The 21916-nt window shown below is 39.9% G+C and overlaps 1 protein-coding gene across 1 annotated transcript; it reads right to left on the reverse strand.

The window, feature by feature from the left end:
• Positions 1–590: 590 nt before the first annotated feature.
• Positions 591–6883, reverse strand: si:dkey-78p8.1 (ewing's tumor-associated antigen 1 homolog). The gene is made up of 6 exons (XM_031316120.2): positions 6453–6883; positions 5217–5345; positions 4791–4855; positions 4565–4674; positions 2513–3924; positions 591–1499 (listed from the first exon to the last, which is right to left on the reverse strand). The coding sequence occupies exons 1-6, from the start codon at positions 6604–6606 to the stop codon at positions 1387–1389; spliced, it is 1983 nt and encodes a 660-aa protein (XP_031171980.1). The 5' UTR covers positions 6607–6883; the 3' UTR covers positions 591–1386.
• Positions 6884–21916: the final 15033 nt, after the last annotated feature.

Consider the following 21916-nt stretch of genomic DNA (forward strand, 5'->3'; position numbering starts at 1 on the left):
TGATACAGCAGAAAGACAATCTACAAATAGTTTTTAAAGGGGGACACCAATTTTACATGTTAATTTCTCACGAGTACTACTTAGCCTGTAAAAACAGCTGTGTTCTGTGGCTTTAAAGAGAGTTTGAAAAAACTACCCTGATGGTTTGATCAGCATTATCTTGGCGTGAACTAGACTCACCTTTAGTGAGCTTGTTTGAATTCAAAGTTACTGGGGCAGTATTTTCACATGGTGGCTAAAAATGTAGTCTTGACTGAGACTGCTGGGGTATAATACTGAACTTGACGGCAGACAGATGATTTGGCACTATAAATAAAATGTAATTGAAAGTTGTATTGAATTGTTAAGAACGCGGTGGTCTTGTTTGAATCAACTTCATTCAAATTGCCACTGGACCAAATTGCCCAGGGGTTCCATGCTGACATTCATTGTGTGTAAAACATTGCAGCCGGTCAATTTCATCTGTACCGTATGAGCATAAAAGTTGCAATCTGGCCAATTAACACGTGTAGTGCGAGTTATCACAATGTGAGTGTCTGCTCACTTTAAAGTAGGTTTTAAAGAACTTTTAGCTGCATAAACACCAAGTATGATTGGAGCAGTTTATTCACAGTCTCAAATGTGTTTTCCTTTATTTTGGGTTTGGAAGGTACTGTAAGAGCAAAGCATAGAAACTTGTAATAGTATAAAGTGTTCATACAAGGCATAAACAAATGATAAATTAGCAGAATGTGTACAGCCAAGTCCATCATGTTGTGAAGTAACAGGGGCTGGAGTTAAATTCGTTAACTAATTAAGGCACTAAGGTAGAAACAAAAGGGTTATCTGATTGTTGTCTCACCTGTCTATCCCAGGTCTACCCCTATACAGTAACACAGCTGATCAAAACTTGTAAAAAAAACTGCAGTCTATCTTCCTCAGGTGCATAGCGTGGCAATTCAATAAATTGTGCCTACAGAGAAGGGCCATAACACTGTCTTTACAGTATTACACTTAATTCTGACCTGTGCAAAAATCAAAGGATAAACAAAAATGTGGATGTAAAACAATTTGTCAAAATGTGAAAAAGCTAATGAAAATCTCTTTTTAATGTTATTCCAGCACCAGATCTGAGACTTGCATCAATCTGTGCATAAAACTTGCTTTTTATAAACATGTTTCTACATTTGCAGCAAAAACATCCAGCAGCTCTTCCAACAGACATTCACTTCTTTCAATAGACACTAGGTCCGTTCTGTAATAAATCTTTAATACTGAACTATTAACGCTAACATGATATCATCTTGGATATCATCATCGGTAACATCTTGTTGAGGAGGTGGCTGAACCACTGGAGTGGAATGATGAGTTTTATAAAGGCTCATTACAGTAAAATAATATCCTCCTCTATGGTTTTGGGTTGTTCTGCATTCGCAGTCGCCTCCTGGCCAAGGCCTCCTGCTTCTTTCTCTCGATCTCGGCTGCAGAGCACTTCCATGTCACTTGGCTTGTAACAAAAACTGGAAAGGAGGAAGGGGAGTGGGGAAAAAATAAAAGAAAACACTGATTACGATTTGCTAGGATACGTTGAGGATTAAAACACTTGCAAAGTGAAGAAAGACCTGAAGAAAAAAAGGCCAAAGCAACCCTAAATCAGAACTTGTGTGATATTGCTATGAACTCAAACAACTGAGTTTTAATGAAATAACGTAACAACTTTGCTACCATAACTAGGACCAGTGGATACCCAGGGTGAAGCTAATTTGAAAGAACAAAAACCTCTCCAGGTCCAGAACAGAATCAGTCTGCAATTCATTGGAAATGAAGCTTCCTGAGGTTTGGACTCTTGACAGCATCCCAAATTAAAGCCATTGCGCTATGTTTACTTGCTTTGGGGGGAGAATTGTTCATGTGCACATGCACTGAAATGTCAATGATTATAAGAACAACATGTGACATCTGTTTTACTTGTGAGTTTTCATTTCAATATCCAGTCTTATAGCAAAGTACTGAGGACAGTAGATGGAAAAGACAAACCGCAAAGATGCATTGACTTTTTTCCTTATGCAATCATTTGTGATAACATTACAAATTCAAACTAAAACTTAATTTACATTATCTTCTATATATCATGCTTTAAAGCTTTAGTGCGTAACTTTTTGATATTAATGAACGTCCGTTACATTCAAGCCGTTGCCAAATGAGTTGCTTACCAAGCTAAAAATCAGCTCCACACAACTCTCTCTGTATTTCTCAGTATGACTATGTTCAGAAGATTGTGTCTTCCGGCGACTTTCCCGCGCAGAAGCTCGAGTGAAGATAATTACCTCTTCTGAAGAGTCCATCATGTTTTTCTAATCCTCCGTGTCCTCCTTGGCTACTAGCAACTGCGTGGTGAGGTGGGGGCTTGTATCATGTGGACGCGCCTACAGTTTTGCTGTCATTACTTAGATTTCCTCATGGGGGCGACAGAAACTACGCACTATAGCTTTAATAGAGCCCAGTGGCAAATATCAAATTTAAGACAGTTTACCTTTGTTGCTTACAGCTGCTGAGTCAGATACATTTCTCTTGAAGGCTGAGTGATGGGACTTGGAGTTCTGCGGTGCCCTGGCTGTCACTGTATGTGGCTTCAGATCCACAGCAGTATTGTCAGCCTGGAAAGTTCCAGAGGAATCCCTGCACTGGTTAAATGTGCCCAGACTCACACTGCTTCCTGGGAGGCTCTGAGACATCCGTGATTTGTCGTTGGCACCTTTCATGGGAATGTTCCATCCTTGGTAGTTCACAGTTTCCCTGCTAGTCCCTGGTAATGAGTTAAAACGAACAAAAGCACATGGCGACTGTCTATTAGCACTGGCACCGGCATTCATGGCCCAGGACATGTCGATTGGCAGAGGCGCAGGGTTTTTTCGCTGTCTGTCTACAGCAGTATCTTGTTTTTCTTGGCAGTTGCTAGGGCTCGCTTGCTGCGGCTGACTGTTGGAGATCCTCTCCACGCTGTCACATACCTGGTAGAGCAGCGCGTCATCGTCCCCATCATCCCATAAGCTGTCTGAAATGTCTTTAACAGAGTCTGCAGCTTCATGTGTCCCCTTCTGATATTTAGTGATATTGCCAGGAATAGGAATAGACAGTGTCTTTGTGGTAGCAGATTTCTGGTCAGACGTGTTTGACTTAAGTTGTATAACAGTGAAGCTGGACTCGGAAACCTCCTTGGCAGGCGTCTTGGGCTGGAAGTGAGGGTTGGGCTCTAACTTGAAAGTGCTTCGGTTGGTAGTCTTTGGCTTGGGACACAGTTCCTGTAGTACACTGCAGCTTGGCTTTGAGTGCAAGTTCGAAGGCTGATGTGCAGAGTTTGTATTTGCAGTAGGCCTGCAAACGGAGGTGAACCGAGTAGTGTTTGTCCTAGTGTCAGACTGCAAGGTGGTTTTAGGGTTGGTGTCATGTTGCTGGTCAGGATTCTGGGTCATCGCCAGCACAAAAGAGTCATTAATTAGGTCATCATTCTCCCAGTCGTCATCAAAGTCATCACAGTTGTTCACACTAAGAACACAAGGTCCTTTTTCTCCAACAGGATGTGCAGCTGGACCAGACTTGTCAGGTGACTTGAGCTCTGGTTGTCGGGGTTCAGCTGAAGTTGAAGTCAAAGGTTGGTGTTTTATTTCCTGTGAACGGACCGATGTGGAGGAGCCCTGGCTTAGCCGGCCGCTGACTCTCTGAGTGGAGCAGTCAAACAGAGCGTGCAGCTCTGCCTCCACCTGATCCGATGAGGATGGACACTTTAGGTCCTTCACGTTGCTTGTCAGTTTTGTTTTGGGAGTGTTCACACATTCATTGAGGTTATTGTTGACAGTGTTAAGCTGTTCTGAAGTCTCCCTGTCTTGCTGCATGTTCTCGTCAAACTGCCTGGCCAGTTTCATGAGGTCGTCCACGCTGCTCTGCCTGCAGAGAGGAAGCAATAGACAAGCAAAATCCTTAACAATCCAAAAAAAGACAGGAAAAATTGAGAACTACTACTGCTCAGAGTTTCCGCTAGAAAAAATTGGTGCTGGTCATGTGACCAGTAAGGTTTAATTTTACCGGTCAAATGGGGAAAGTTCCACTCAAATATTTTCTGTGTTACAATTGCTAGGCAGTCTATACACATAAAGAATAATATCATCAAGGGATTTAGATTTATTCTATTTTTATTGAAAAATGTAGGCTACTTGCTACAGGCAGAGAGGACAAAAGAATTAAATCAACGCACACAACATTTTAAAGTGCCGATCTGAATTAAAAAAAATGCCTATTTTCCATTTGCTAGGCTAAGGAAATAAAACGATACAAACTACAGTACAAACAAACTGGCTCATAAAATTAACGAGTGCCGGCTTGATTCATTCTGACCTGAGACAATTTGAATTGTTGGTCCTCATAATTTTTTCCCTGTCAATGACCGGTAATTACAGGACAACGGAAACTCAGCTACTGCTGCAGGTAAAATGACCTATAATGCTTGCATAGAGTGTTTGTTAATGTCAGGACTAATAGCCCAGGTCCCCAGTCTGTGAGTATCTGGGTCAATAAATTGAATACCCACCGAGACGACTTCTTCCTGGCTCTTGGCTTTGGAATGTCGGGTGTGCATGGGACGGCACTGTCACCTATCCACTGCAGCAGAGGAGATTCAGTCCCTTTCCGTTTCACATCCTGGGTGAGACATAAGCCAAAAGTTGAAGAATTTCTTTCAAAATATGAACTGAACAAACTGAAAACCCCAAAAAAAAAAAAAATGGACAGAACTAAGACAACAAGAAACAACTCACCTTTGGAGCAATACGGTTGACAATATCTGATATTTCCACAACTCTGGTGTTCCTGAGCCCCGACCCTGAAAACAGATTGAAACAAATACTTATTATACTACTAACAACCCTAAAAACAATGTCAATTACACATGATAAATATGACCCAAGTTGTAATATCATGAATACTCTTCATTGAAACACATTCATTTATTTTTCGAAAAGCATTTATAACAGTCAATTTTTCAGTTTCTTATATGTGCATGGTAATGTAACAGCTAGTTGTATCTATGTATGGTTTCAATCCCCACACCTAAACAGCAAGAAGCCTATTCAGCAGGTGTGTCATTCATGTAGAAACTGTCATTCAGATGTGACAGCCTATAAATAACAGTACATGAAAAGAAAACTGTTCTGTTCTTCTGTGTTGAGTCTCGTGTCGTTTACCAGTACTAGCTGAAGTGGGCGATGTGGGATCCCAGAAAATGTCTTGTGTTGGTTCCACATCACTTGGAGAATCCCCGTTATTCAAGCCGGGGTATCTGCTGTAGCCTCTGCGCTTAGGGCTCTGAAAATCTGTGTATCAAACAGATATCAAGTGTTATCATCATGCTAAATCATCCACAGTCCCTGTGCTATGGTTACAGTTATTTGTTTTTGCTTTTAACTTCAAAATTATACATGATTAGACTGGTAGTGTCCTACTAGTGTAACATGATTATGTAAAGGCTTTTTTTTTTTTTTAAGAGGCTTTTCAATGCTGATAGGAATGCAGATCTAGCATACACACTTACTTAGTAGTGTTTTGGCATTAAACTGGTCAAATTGAAAGCTTCTGGTAAAAGGCACATAATGTCAACTACTAGCAGCTACAGTAACGTTACACACAAAAACATAATAACATCGAATAAGATTCCTAACATTGTTTTACAAGTTTGGAATTAAAATAGCCCCACATCATCACATAGCCTTCACCATACCTAGATATTGACATGGGGTACTTTCCATAAAATCATCTCTCAGTGCAAATCAAACCAGCTATTAGGCTAACTGAAATAGAACCATGCCAATCTCTAGGTATGGTGAAGGGGATGTGATGATGTGGGGCTATTTTAATTCCAAAGGCCAAGGGAACTTTATCAGGATGCATAGTATCCTGGATCCATGAAATAACTGGCCTTTCAAAATAAAAATCTGCCTGCCTCTATGGGAATTTAACATAGGGGTATGTATAATTATGGCCCCTGTATTTTAAGGAAGAACATTTATTTATTTATTTACAATACATTATTCATTCACAAAACAAATTGGTGTCCTTAAAAGGTCGGATTTTTCCTCATTCTTTTAATTAAGGCATTAAGATCAATTTCCAAAAGATGATTTTTTTATTCCATTTTTTAGTCAACTTTAGCATGGGTATGAATACTTATGAGCAGCACTGTATATATATATATATATATATATATATATATAGAGAGAGAGAGAGAGAGAGAGTGCACGCCTCTGTGGTTTCTAAAAGTTAGTGTGATTGAGTTAAAGTAAGAAGTCAGCTAGCATGTTGTCACTCTGTTTGATCGCCTAATGGCCGCCGCCACTCCAAGTAACGTTATGCAGAACAGGGTCGTTGTTTCCAAACCATCGGTTTATTCCTTTGTATAGCTAGAAATCAGTCCGCAGCCTCACCTTTACACATCGTTGATGTTGATGTTGATGTGCCAGACAGCTGCTGTCCTGTTTTCTTGTCTTGTATATTGTTGTTGGAAAGTTTGGAAACCCCCCCCCACAGCTCAGTGAACTCAGGAGCAGCAACATCAACATGTGTCCTCGGCTCTGACATCGTTTACTAAAACAGCAGCAACCTCTGCTGAACATTATTGTTTTAACTGCTTCTTGGTGGATGTTCCGTGGTTTAAGACAACGCTGCTGACACTTTATATTCACACTTTGTTAATGTTTACGCAAACACGTTTGTTGTGTTTTTGCCTTTAGCTCATTCATTCGGAGCACGCCGCCATGTTGTCTGTAACGTCATCAAACTACGGATGCCGGGCAGTTTTTTTTTTTTGTCGCAGTTCGCTCGACGGCGCCTCAAACGTTTTCCAGAGGCCTGATTGACTGAGCTGTTGTAAGGTATACGAACATATGCGTGTCAGTATTTCACTTTCATGGTCCGTCATAAAAGCACAATATGAGGAAATATTAGCAGTGGTGGAAAGTACTAGCCAGCTGCTAAGTAGTCTACATCAGTACTGTACTTGTGTACAATTCTGAGGTAATGTTACCCTAATTGTGCTTAACTCGAGTATTTTATGCTAAGCTACTTCATACCTTTACTTCACTACATTTCATAGGGAAATACTATCATACTTTCATTCCACTATATTTATTTTGCAGATAGTTAGGCTTACAAGTTACTTTGTTTTGTTTTTAAACCAAACCAAAAAAAAACTTTAAACCAAAGTTTTTATATCAAATTCATTGTTACAGTTAATTAAACAAACAGTAAAACGATTGAATAAACCAGCTACATAAAATGGGTAAAATTAGCTCTCCATCATTTAATATTATAGTGTGGTCTAGACCTGCTCTATGTGAAAAGTGCCCTGAGTTAACTTCTGGTATGATTTGACACCATAAATAAAAACAAAATTAAACATATCTGAATAGTTCTTCCCCAACTGAACATTAGTGGTTGCATTTTGATTTAGACAAGATTAAGTGAGAAAACAATGAAGTAGGCATCCTCACGCATTTTGTCAGTGGAGTTTTTATCTTATCTCTAAGAAATAAAAGTGATAATCCACTGAAATCTCTTCAAGGACCTTGACAGTCACTGGACTTTACTTGTGTACCAGTGCTTCTGACTACAGAGCCCCGGTAAAAAAAAATCAAATCTGTCTCATCATGTTTACAGTTGCTGGAAGCATCACTGCTGAAAAAACAATTATCACTAAAGTTTTTCCATTTCAAAGATAGTTTCAACAGAACAGGGACAGCGAAAGCTCCCAACCGGTGTGCTTTATCTGGGAACTTCATGAAATACAGACTTTCAATCTGAGCCTGTATTACTCTTGGCTAGTTGCAAACAGCACAGTAAATATTATGGCAGACAGCCGGGTATTTCCAAGTAGGTCTACCCATATGTTCAGCCAGTAATTGTGCAGGCTTCATTGGGCCTGAAGCTTGTTTGTTTGTGGAAGCCTTGTTGTGAAGGTTGCTGTTTGTGTGGATTGCATGCATATTGTCAAATAAATCAATCACACTTTTCACAAATGTTTATTATGTGACTCAAACTAATTTGTAGGCACAATTCATATTACATGGTGTTTGGCAAAAAATGCCACAAAGGTCTGTTGAGGTTACCACAGTACTAAGGCTTTTACTGTCTGCAACTGGTTTCCCTTTATGAATATCAGACTGTGATCAGCCTTCGCTGTGTCTTTGTCAACAGTCGGTATCCTTACAATAACAACCAGATAGAGCAGGTCAGATGAGTCAACATCTAATAGTCAGGATGTGGATGTGAGCATATGAGATTACTCAGCAGCATAATAGTTCCTTAGTTCTTATTTTCTCTTATTGTCAGACATTGGAAGTCCACAATGTTATCATTCTATCACCGACAAAGTCTGATGTGTTGTATTTTTCTAAACATATTTGAATGTTGCCAATACAGCAAAACCAAGAATGTGTCTGAATGGAACATATGGGAGGAAACTGGTCTCATCTGCCTCACAGTTTCAAGCACAAGAATTTAATTTGCATTTGTTATAATTCAACTTAGTGTCCCATCTTGTTCTCAGTCATTCAAATATGCAGAATACCAGCACATGATGTCAGCTTTTGGCTTTCTTCAATCCAAACAATCAGCTTTTTTTCAGTTTAGAGACCCCCTTAATACATGCTTGAATATAAAAAAGTTTGTTTTTTCCTGCAAAAAAGTATAAAAGTGTTACGCCTGGACCGAAGATGTCGCCTTCACTCCAAAAAGTTAATTCTTTAGAGTATAAGCGGTGTAGGCTTTAAGTTTCCATATCACGCTTATGTGCAAGTTGCATATTTGACCATAATTGGCTTCCAAGCTAGCTTCTAAAATGTTTAATGTCACAAATCATATTTGTACATACATATGTCTTAAACTCAGATTTAAGTTGAGCACAGAGAAACTTTCCCCTTACATCAGACGAATGTGAAAGCAGCCTTGTAGTATCAAACTGTGCACATACATCATTCTGCACAGCGACGGTCACCAAACAGCACATTTTTGAGTGGAGGAGGACTTTAAACCGCAGGCACCAGATACGCTCTCAGTGGTAACAGTCAAATGTCAGCGTCTTAACTGCAGCTCACTGAGGTACATATAGGCGAGAATACTTTCATAACCAATCTAAAGTGATAACTTTAGAGCCTTAAGATCAAAGGTCAAAGAAACTATTAATAAAGTGCACTTAGGGTAAGTATGTTAGCAAGGCTTTTTTGAGCCAAGGTGGCTGATGGGTCAGCAGCTTATCTTTTGTTTATAGTGTGTTTAGGGAGTGAACATCAGTGCCAAAATCTTAGACTTAAATAAATTGACACTTCTAATTAAAAGACATTTGTCAAACATGACGTCCAGTTCTGAGAAGTTTGAACACACACACTGTCTCCAGACTATTTTTCTGACCTCTTAGACTTGTCTCACATTGTTTTTAAATAACTGGATTTGTCTGTTATCGTGACTTTTCCAGCCTAGTGGAAAATCGTAGACGTTTCTTTTCTACACTACGTCCACCTGTGTGTTTTGTCTCCAGTACTAAATTGTTAGGGATTACGTTTGTCTGTGTGGTTTTTTTTTTTTTTTTTTTTTTAAACATCTGCGTTTCTAGTAGTTAAATATTAAACAGCTTTTTCAGAGCTGATGCCGATAGATATACATCTATGCTTAAGAAGCTTCTCATACGTTAGTTTTAATTTGGACAACAACCTATTAACTGTTTTTATTGCCTATTTTGGTCTTCTATCAGAATCATAAGAGTCTAAAACTTAGTAATGTCATTCCTTTAAACCATATTTGGCATTTCACTGCGTGAACGTTCAAAAATGTGGCTTTTTGCATGCACACGTCTTAGTCAAGTGAATAATTGGTTCTGTGGTAACAGGTTAGTGACATGTGAGTTGATGATTCCAGATAAATCCTTGTATTGTTGAAACTAGTCCATGTTTCCACCGCCATGATCCTCTTATCTGTGAAAGCTGAGGAAAGGAGTTACATGAGTAATGTTGCTGTTATATATTTAACCATGACACACACACACACACACACACACACACACACACACACACACACACACAGTATTCAGAGTTTCCACTAAACACACTGTATGACTCCTTTGATCAAAAATGTGACATTTGGTTAATTTTTTTTTGAAAAGTTAGCCTCTTTTTTCTGAAAGGATACAGAGCTCGAGGTGGTCAGGAGGAGCAAGAGTACAGTAAAGGAGTTTGAATTTAATCAATCGGCTATTGTGCATTTTACTGTTTTTGCATGAATGTGATGGGTTTAGTCCTGATTTTATTTCATTCTCATGTGACGCAAAAATAATTTACCATCTTCCTGCATTGAGAATTTTTGGGATGTTAACGTCAAATCAATTAGGAACAAATATTCTAAATGTAAAATAACTGAAGACTTGGTATTCTTCAACACATTTCTTACATTCTGCAGAGCAATTTCCAGAATAAAGCACTAGATGGTGCTTGTATACCTCCTTGTTATTGTGTGTGTGTGTGTGTGTGTGTGTGTGTGTGTGTGTGTGTGTGTGTGTGTGTGTGTATATGAGAGAGAGAGAGAGAGAGAGAGGGAGAGTAAAGCCAGTGTAGACTGGATACAGAGAGACTACAAAAAAAATTACAGAGGTGCTGTGCTGCTGGAATAGTATTTTTGTAATAGACAACACCACACGCACACACACACACACACACACACACACACACACACACACACACACACACACACACAAGCTGCAGTGAATTACTATGCTTGATTATACTTGATTCTGCTTTGATTGTTTTCATTTGGAAGCAGTTTATCAATATAGAGAATTGGGGAAGCCAATCAACTGTGTTTCTTTGATTGAACGCCAGAAACTGTTACGAACAGATGACCTGTAGTCGGAGACTCCACTTCCCTAGTTAAAGCATATTTCTTGTTTCCTTAAAAACATCAGCAGATATTTAGCCACCGCTAAATACGATAAACGCATGGGAGTCGAGGGCAACTGCAACGTGTAATCTCTCGGGCAAACTCATTCTCAATTTGTGAAACAAAAGCATTGTTTTTGCAGGGAACAAGAAATGTGAAGAAAACCATTCAGGTGCCCCAGATCCTCCAAGTCGATTTTTTTGTTCATCATTAAAAAACAAACCGTATGTCATATGTTCACCATACAGCAAATATAATATGGTATAAAAACGTTTTAGTGTGCCATAGTAGTTTAAATGCTAATTCATCATCGGCTTTCCCACCCTGAGTTGAATTCTAGAGGACATATTCAAATTGTTATATACTTTTTAAAATTAATCAATTGATTGTTCAATCTATAAAATGTCAAAACATGTATCAAAAATTGCCCCAAAGCCCAAAGTAACATCATCTATTTCAAAGATATTGAATGTACAGGGATATAAAACAGAAAAAAACTGCAATTCCTCACAGAACTAGTACATATTTGCATTTTTGCTAGATGAATGACTTAATCAACTGAATCAATTCATTGACAAATCATTTAAGCAGTGCCATCTTTAAAAAAATATACATATTTGATTGATTCATCAATTTATTTCCTTAGATAAACATGTCAGCTGTGATGCCATACACACAGACAGACAGCCCATTTAGGCCTATAGGCCATTGTCATGTTAGTAGTGTAGCTGTCAATGTTAAACAGGTTAAGTGGAACCGCCAGTATGGATGTTACAGCGATCTAATCAACAGTTAGATACGTTTCATGCATCATTTTAATGCATTCAGCTAATCTTGTGGGTATCCCCACTGCTCTGTCAAGCGAGCTGTGTCATATCACGCTGCCACGCAAATCCACGCCTGGGGAGCGCCGTCTCCTGCCCGTCTAAAAGTCACTGTAACACCCTCTGTCACACTGAATGTTAGCATTTCTCAGAAGTGATAGTTAGACCACAGAATAAAGGGCATGGATGTGTCAGCCTGAATTTGAAAATGAGGCATCAGCCCTCCATTGCCTTGTGTTTTTACCCACTCTGTGATTCCTCCTCCTGCAAGCCTTTTGCGAGCCGTGGCAGAAAAAAAAAAAGTTGCCAAAGGCTGCACAGGGAGGCAAGAGAAAGAACAGTTTAGCCTGGATTCTCCAAGCTAGCTTGATTCTTTCCCAGAAGCCTGTCTCTTCACCTAACTACCTACCGCCTTCTTCTATTTATCGGTTACGCCTGGGTTGTTTAGAAGCAATTAAGGAGCTAATTGTGGAGATTTCTGAGGACTGGGTATTATAGTAAAAAAGTAAAGAGCTAATGGCTAATTGCCCAAGCAGCTGCTAGTGTTTATGAAGGAGGAGCGAAAATGCCAGGGGATCTACCAGGCGTAGACAGCAATGAGGACAAGGAGGTGTGTGTGTGTGTGTGTGTGTGTGTGTGTGTGTGTGTGTGTGTGTGTGTGTGTGGTAAGGGGGCCTCATCCTTGCTGTGGATCCCAGGGATGGTTCACACTGGGCAGATGCCAGGTGAGTGAGACAAGCTGGAGAATATAAAGCTCAACTCAGAATAGTGTCTGCATAAATAATAATCACCTCTGACAGCCTCTGGTGCTGCATCTCCAAGGAATCCATGTTGTCTTCCATGTTTGTATATGAAGAGTATATCCCAATGTTTATACCACCCTCTGTCTACTCCCCCATTCTCCCTCACTCCCCCCACCCATTCTACCAGACCCCCCTTTGGGCTAGCAGTGCCTCGTGGATGACAGTTAGCATGTGGCAGAGCTCTCTGAAGTGGAAGGGATCCAGGATGCTGGGTTTCTGTGCCAGCTTCACCAAGCTGGGATTTCACCCATCTCACAGTGTCTGCCAATGGCTGGGACTGTGAATGAAAGCATTTGAAACAATGCCTGGTTCTGCAGTGTCAGATCAGTGGGCTTCAGCAGTGGTTAGATGCGGCCTAAGGTGGTTTGGCATCCATTTGAAAGAATCCTAGCAGCCCTTTTTGGTCACATGGGGCGAAAAGGAAGTGCTAAAGGGCGTCCAACTGCACTTTCAACCAGTAGTGGATGGTAGAGATGAAGAGTAGAAAGAGGAGAACATCAACGCAGGACAGCTGTGGTCTTATTTTGTTTTAGCTTTCTGTAGCGTTAGTTTGCTGGCCAACATGACTGGTGTGATTTCAGAATTCTGAACAAGTCAAACATTTGCTTAACATGTATCCCAGTTCCCAGTTGTTTTGAATGTACAGTACCATGAGGAACAGGGAACACCGTTTTTAAGACTGAAAAAGGAGCTTGATTTGTCACAGTAGAACTATGTTGACCTCAGATATTCAGGAAAACCTTAATGTGCTGCTCTACCCACCAGGTATGCTTCTTTTTGGGGGAAAGCTCCTGTGGAAGAGGCAAACTTCAAGAGAAATTGAATGAGAATGACATCAACAGTACCACCCAAACTATTTGATTGACAGATGATCTCTAGAGAGTACCATGCAGGAGGCAATGATTAGCTTAGCAACAAAAATGGGCAGAAAAATAATCTCAGAGTTAAGCAATACTTTTATTTTAACATGTTCATCCATTTCATTAGGCTAACCTCCAAAATGTAATGTCTGTAATGAAATAACATAATTTTAGTATATCCAATTAACCTCTGTCTCGACCCCCTTAGGGCTTCACTTAACATAGATTCAACGAAGGTTGTCTTGACTGCAGCTCTGCTTTAGGTGTTACAGATTAGGTACAAGGCCCTACTGTTGTGATCTCCATAGTCACAATTTATGGGCAAACCTGCAACATACTGCATTATGGTAAACCCTTATATGTACTGGGAGACGTGTAACGGAGACACCAAAGAGGAAGCCATTTTGCAGAATTAAGACGCAGCAGCAGTCGTGGAGGAAGGCGAAAGCAAGAGAGCGCAGAGGGGCGGTGTGTCTGCGTACAGCACTCTGTAGCAGCAGCCTACTTTGACTGCTCATTTATTCTGTTTATAATAGCAAAGCCGATGATAAATGTCCCGCAGAGTGCACATGTGCTAAAATATTCATCAATTGGAGGCCCCCTAATTTGCAGAGGAGGAAAACCAATAAATTCAGATGTGAGCGGCAGTCATGTTATATTTATATGAATATGCAAGACCATGGGTGGGACATTAAGATTAATCTGGCATGTATGCGCTTTTAACCAATTCTAATGTTCTCGTGTTAGACGGAGATGTGTGAGAGAAAGGTGAGAAACAAAGTGGGCTATGCTTTCACGAAGGACCTTGATGGAAATGCACCCACTATTTCCCTAATGATGTTTCTGAGTTTTCATGGTTAATGTCAAGCTGCAAAAAAATCAGAACTTAATATGCATGGTGCTCTGATTAAAGGAAAAGTGCGGAGACTGCTCTTTCCCTTCATTGAGATTTTCAAACATATATAATAACATTGAAACTGCCCCTCAGCATTTTGGTTGTGGTGAAATTTGATTTGTCATTATCATGGCATCAACTTGTTTTTTTCCCCTCCCAAACCACATGGTTTAAAATCCTTCTTGATTAATCTGTTTTCTTCAGAGCAGCTTTTTTTTTTTTTTTCTTGCACTGCCTTTTTTTGTAGGTTTTTCTAATTTTCCTCCCTTTCTTCCGCTGTGTTTTCTGTCCTTGTCTTTCTTTCCCACTGGATTCTGTCATGCTCTCTCCCACTCTTTTCTTCTCTCTCTGTTTTTCTCCCTGTGTGTTTTTCTCACCCTTTCTGCTCAGGTGTGTGGGGGCCTGGAGGAGGAGGAGGAAGAGGAGGGGGTTTCTACAGTAATATACCCTGCAGAGCCACTCTCTCCTGGGGTAAGGATGACAGGAAGTCAGCCAGATGGCACAGAGCAGGTCTGCAGCATGTGACCTCCTCTCTGGAGAGGCAGGAAGCAAGGAGGAGAGGAGGGCGGAGCGAAGAGGAGGAGGAGAAGGGGGAGTGAGATTAAAGAAAGGAGGTGAAGAGATGGAAGAAAGATGAGAGGAGGGGAGCCGACTGAGCCACTAATATATCAGTGTTAGCATTTGTTCCACCAGTAAGATCAGGAGCTTTAAGATTGTGATTTATGGTATAATATATTTTTCTAAAGGCCAAAGTCAAACCCATTTTTATATAAATAAATTTGCACCTTTCTGCTTTATGTCTCTGAATGATATAGCACAGTGATTCAGCCAGTTCATTAAAGCATTTACATTGGCTTTTCTGAACATCCAGTGTTGGGTGGGTCTTCCTGTGGAAAAATATGTTTCTGGTGAGCAATTATAAAATAGAAAAAGTGAAAATGAAAATATTGAAACTCTAAATTGTTCTTACTTTCATAAAATCCCATCCTGGTGCTGTAAATGCTCAATAGTGCACCAAATATGTATTAATCCATGATTGAAAATAGTCCCCAACAAAAGCACCATTTACTCTTGTTTTATAAAAAACAAACAGCGCACAGCTGTTTTAAGAAAATAAATAAAACAATATATTTCTGACTTGTTTTTAAAGCATCTTCCATAAGAACCAATGGACTCAGTGCCACAGACAGGGTATGGAAGTAATCAGAGATGGACTTACACGTTCTTAGTTTTTGGCTTTTCATGCAATTTTTTGAAGGTAAGAAAAATATAGAACAACACCAGCCTTATCCTTTAAAAAGACACATTTTAGAGCCACCCTCAATGTTTGATTGATGTGATCTCTGGAAGTGTGCTGCATTTACAAAAACAGAGATTCATTTAACCACAAAGTTACAATTGTGACTGCATGCACAGATGTCGGAGAAAACATCAGCTAACACATATGGGTAGATTTATTTCTGCTTCCACTGCAAGAGAGACATAGGAAACAACTATACTGTAACTCAAAACATCAAAAGCTAATTTGCATCTCCTGCTACATGTCCCGTTCTCCAAATTCAATCCTGTACAGGGTCTGTATACAGTAAAACTCCCAGTATGGTGACCTGGAAAAGACACAACTTCATTTCATCCAGCTGGAAGTCACATCACAAGTTAACAGTTCCAATTTGGTATTGACATCCTCAGTGTAAGGGGGGGTGGGAATAAATTGACAAATTTCTCCACTTATTATTATTATTAGCATTCCCATGCTCGCACAGATTTGCTCATCACATTGCACAAACTTCCATTTCATGCACAACTCCCCGTCTGCCCCAAACCACCCCCCCTTCCCTCTGTTCCCCTCCTGCCCGGGGTTGCCTTTGATCTAAATTTGGCCTCAGTAGAAATCTTGTACACAGTCATTTTCATATGGAGGCTTTGAACACGCTGATGGAGGGCCGTCGCTGCAGCGCTCACTTTTATCCTCGGAGCCCTTTTCCCTCGGAACCCGGTGAGCATATGGCGAACACCCCTCACCAGAGTTTCCTACAACAGGAGGGACCGCCCACTCTTAAGATCCCCTTCCATCACTCTGGGTTTAGAGATGTTGGAAATTAGTTACACTGTTGTAGCTATGACAGCGACGCTTACGAGGCAAAGTTTATTTTTATCGACTCAATTGGCTTTTAACTATCTGAGTGTCAGCGAAACTGAAAAATGAGCAACATAAAGATAAAAGCGGTAAATTGATATCTTGATCTCACTTTTTTCTGAACCAGGTTCTATGTATGCAGTCGTCCAACTTAACAACCAGATGACACACATGTTCAGATATTATATATTGCCATATTAGATATCTTTAATATTTGGTTGGAAAACTGGATTTGCCCCATCAGATTTTTTTCATTTCTGCGAGTGTGTTCTGGGACATGAAGATCACCTTTCTCGCTCTGGTCTTTCACTTTGCTGAAACAGAAACCTGCCCATTGTTTGCTAACAGAGAGCTACAGTATTTTGGTCTCCTCATCTCCAACTGAGGAGTTGTCATCTGCTGCCAAAATGTCCGTCAAGAGACAATGACCAAAGCAGATCCTCTGTGTCAGAAGCTTTTCGTCAAAGAAAATACTGAATGAATACCTTTTGAAAACCATCGTTCCCTTGATGCTCGCAGAGAGTTGAGTCTGAGAGTTGTGTTTCCCCTGTGAAGGTTTGTGTAAACAGGACACAGATTTGACAGTTACGACTCGCCACAAAGCAGTTAATAAAATTCCAGGGCCTAATCGCGAGAAAAAAACAAACTCAAATAAGTTTAAAAAAAAGATTATTTCATTTCTCTGCAGGTACAACTTTTATAAATGCTGTCGACACGTAATAGTATTTTTGGGCTGAAATAAACAAATAGGAATGATTTTACTGTACATCCAGTGAACATAATGAACTATTGAAATAAAAATAAACTTTTAATTACAATCAAAACCTAATTAGAACTGTCTAGACGGCCATTCTATTTACTTGGTTTTTGGGGATAAAGATTTTAATCTTTCCATTTGTAAATCCTTTCCGTGTGAGGGCTGTTACACTGTACGTCTATGAACAAAAATACATGTGTACTCCGGAAGGGATAAAGCATTTATCTCATTACCATTTCTTAAGTGTTTACAGCCATTGTCTTCCCTAACAGTGCAAACACCAAACTGTACATGTAAAAGCGCTGCCGGGGTTGTTTTCATGCTTTTATCTTAAATACATTCTTTCCAGATTGTTCAGCCCTAGAAACTGGTAATTACCATATATTATCACCTCCACAAGCTCCACCACTAGGGTTGCCATGTTTGAGGTAATTATATCACTCCCAAGTTGTCTGTATAATCACTTAACAGAAGAAGCAGCCCTGCATTTGTGGGAGCTTTGACACAAACTGAGAAATGTTTAAAATATTTCCCATTTAAGCCTAGGGGATAAACAGATGACTATATTTTATATTCACAGGAATACGCAAGCTGCTGGTTGGGCATTATTGCACTGATCTTTTTTTGTCAGCCTGGTCCGAAGAAGTTTATGACATGATCCATAAACAAAATAAGACCACCGCGAAAGGATTGTATGGAGAAGACATGCAGAAACAGTTACCAGCAGTTAGTTACCAACAGTAGTCGTGTGAGGATGTTTACCTTCAAACCGAATTTCAATTTATAAATTCCCTGCTATGGGAAAAGTGGAATTTTCAGCTAACATCATAAATATGACCTAAAACGTTCACATGACAAACATGAGAAATATATGGTGCCCAAGTGTTCCAATATCTATTCTAATTGGTGATTTATTATTTTTATTGTGAAATGTTTTTTCATCTATTTAATCATATTCACTGTCGCTGCGATGGCTTATCTCAAAACCTTTGGTTAGAGAATTAAAGCATTTTAACATCATGGGAAGAATATATTCACATTTTAAATATGATGTTTAGGCAACAAATATTTGTCATTATGAGTTTTGGAATGAAACTCTAGCGAAACATCTATTCTTATAACTTAACCTCTCCCTTACCCTGGGGCCATTTGAGGGTTTTTAGATTGTAAACAGCACAACCATGTTGAGACACATCAGTCTCTTTCCGTGCACCACAGACACCATTATCATTCCAACGCTTATTTCAGCAGACTGTGATATTGTGCTGCATTTCCGTGTTTGGTGTTGTCTGGTTCCATCGCGCCAGCTGTTGGGTTATTTATAACTGTGGTTGCTGATCTAAATGAGCTAGTAATTAGGCAGCAATGCTTTTGAGGAGACATCCGTTCCTTCCCATCCATCCATCCAACCACCCATTCATTCATCCATCCATCCGTCCCTCCCTCCCTCCCTCTCTTCTTCTCGCCATCCCTCTCTTCTGCCCTTGTTCTCCCTGCTGTCCCCAAACACACCAGGAGACAAGCGGGAGATAAAGGGGAGACTTGACTTTACTGAATAATTGAACGGGTTTTTACAAGTGAAACAGCTCGCTATCTGACCCCATAAAGGCAACACACAGGGCCCTATCAGAGATACACACATGCGTGTGCACACAAATGCACAGCAGGTGTCATCAGGTCAAAGGCAGAGCCTAAAAAAGCCAGACAGTTTTTCATTGGCTGCAGCCAGCAGCATCACCTACTGTCAGCACGCTCCTGACACCCTGAACCTCTCTGAAGAGAACAACAAAACCAAGCTACTGTTGTGTCTCCAACAGAGACCAGAGTTTGTATGTTTTCCCATAGCCCCACCGTCATTACAAAAGAAGGCAGAGACATGCCTGTAAGCCGGGTCCCTCCCCACCCCCCCTCTCCCCAGTGATCACCCCTTTACCTCATGCTAATTTCCAACTTTCAAAGCTTGTAAACTTTATCTAATTATACGCAAGTCGATAGACTCCCTTGCCCAGATTTTTGGCAGGTTGCGGTGTTAATTTATGAAAAACAAATCTGAAATATGCAGATGTCTTTTGTTTGAAGCAGCTGTTTGGTCCTGTTGCCAGGTTTCAATCAAGCAGTCTCTGGGGATGCCCGTGTGTGCGATCTGTGGCCAAGGCCCCCTGTTTGATGTCTGACAGGGACGGAGGGACAGGGCTTAAGTGCGGATGCTCACCCACAGCCAATCCACAATTACTGTACAGGATGTGCATGTGTGTATGTGTGCTTTTACTACTGTTGTTTATTTGTTGTTTTTAAAATGACATAATATTGCAGGGAATTTACATTTATATGTGAAAGGATTGATGAATAATGAGCTGTAAAACTTTGTAATACATTTTCCTGAAATGTATCATGAAATAAACAATAGGAGGATTCTTTCCCCAAAAATGGGTGCTATTTGGTGAAAAAAGGTATTAGTGAAATATGACTTCTGTAGGCCTATGCAAGCGAGTGAATTTCAGGCTAAATTTGAGGCTTGTATATCCTTTGAAATCACATATTTCTCATTTTGACCTTCTTTAATACAAACTGGTTTTCCTTGTCGACTCTCACAGTTCTTCCTTGCCTCATAGGATCCAGCAAAGCAGATAACAGCTGATTCCTTTTTCTTGCAAAATACAAGAACTATGTAACAAACTCTTATATGAACTTTGATCTATTTTACAATTTGAATTAAAGGATGCGTCACAAGGCTGAAGAAACACACACACACACAGAAAAAGTTTTAACCGTCGGGATGCCAAGGCGTATTTGCATCGACCGTGTTCTGACAAACGCTGTCAGCCACATTCATTGCTAATTTATGGCGCTCATTAAGTGACGCGGAACTCACAAAAAATCGCAGCAATTATCATTTATCTTGATATATTATTTACTAGGGATCATTTTCCTGCCTGGTTGGGGACTGGGGTGAGAGAGACAGAGGGGGAAGAGGTATGAGAGGAGGTGGGGGGTGTGTGAGGGAGGGAGGACCACAGGGGGTTGGAGACAGCTGGCACGAGAGAGACAGGGAGAGAAGGAGAGATGGAAGACAAGAAAGAGACAATGTGATGAGCGTGTTTGAAATGATAAGGATCTTTATGACAAGTATTTATTTAAGGCTGCACAAGGCATGCTTTGGTATAAAAATATATAAAGTGTGGCTACAGCAGAAAAGAGAGTCCCACACTCCTTATTGAGGCCAGTTGTGCAATTTTCTTGGTTACTGCTAAGAAAGCACACGATCAAAACACAAAAGTGCCTCCTAAACAGCAGCAAGTGAAAACTTCACCCAGGGAAAGCTGGACTCAACATATTATACAGTATACTAAGACTTTGTATACTTAGAAAAGGTATAATAAGCGATGGAATACGTGTGATTATAGAACCAGTCTTATTGTTTAGAACAGGGGTCTTCAATGTTTTTTAGGCCAAGGACCCCTTAGCTGAAGGAGAGACGGAGTAGGGACCCCCATATATTGTATGAAATTAAGTTGCATGTTAACTGGGCCGGATAGATGAAAATGAATAGATATATATTATTTATACATCATGTTTTAATGTTAAACATACATGTGGAAGGCACAGTGAATCCTTAAGCTTACCTCTATGGCTACCATAGTGGCTACTTTACCTATAGTACGCTTATCTTCAATGTGTAAATGAAATGGTTTTTTTTTCACAAAAAGGCCAAATTATCTTTCCTAATAACTAATAAATAATAAATAACTTTCAAAAACATTTTAGACAGGATTTGGTGGCCCCCCTACACTTACTCTGAGGACCCCTAGGGGTCACAGACCCCCTGTTGAATATCTCTGGTTTAGAGCTCTAAACAATCCTCTTATTGACGTGACTTAGCCAACGTCTAATCAATATATAGAAGACATAACATTTGGAATATGTACGATAAGAGATGTAGAGAAAAGAATGTGACTGGTCAGTTTAACATGCTTTGTTTGATCATAATTAAGTCTTTTAAGGTGCACTGTCCTGTATAGCTTTCCACAGACATAATTACAAAATCTCATGCCAGCGATATGTATGAATATTGCTATGTTTATTATTTTAATGTCAATAATTTATTACCACATTCATTTTGACATCAAGACAAGCCAAGACTGTCACTAAAAAGGCCGGCAGCCTATGGCCTTTACGCTACAATTAATGTTAAACTGTGTTTGATCTGGAGGCAAATCTGCTGGGTTACTTTACAACAAAATCAGGTAGAGCGCTTCCAGAGAGTCTCATTCAGTGTCTTCTGTATGATTAAAGACAAACAAACACATGCAACCACAACTCCAACGAGTGGACACATCCTCCTTTCAACTAGGAAATGGCCTTAATTTAAAAAAAAACAAAAAAAACATAAACAACACCACTGGTGTGGTATAGAGGCATCCAGCTGTCTTGAATAATGGTCTTATCTGTTTGTTTTATATAACTGATACCTATGCAGTATATGTTTCAGAAGTTACTATAGCTATTAATTGTGATAGCTATCACTGTCAGAGACTATACTTAATGACACAATCTGTTATGTTGTAAGCAGCATGTATTTCTGTAGTTCCACATTTTATGGAAAATGATGAGAATGGAAAGTCTTTAGAGGCTAATTTCAGAAGAACTTCTCTGAAATTGTTGATGGCAAAAGTTTTTATGACAACACGCA

The sequence above is a fragment of the Sander lucioperca genome, chromosome 15, assembly GCF_008315115.2.
Source record: "Sander lucioperca isolate FBNREF2018 chromosome 15, SLUC_FBN_1.2, whole genome shotgun sequence".
Lineage (NCBI taxonomy): Eukaryota > Metazoa > Chordata > Actinopteri > Perciformes > Percidae > Sander > Sander lucioperca.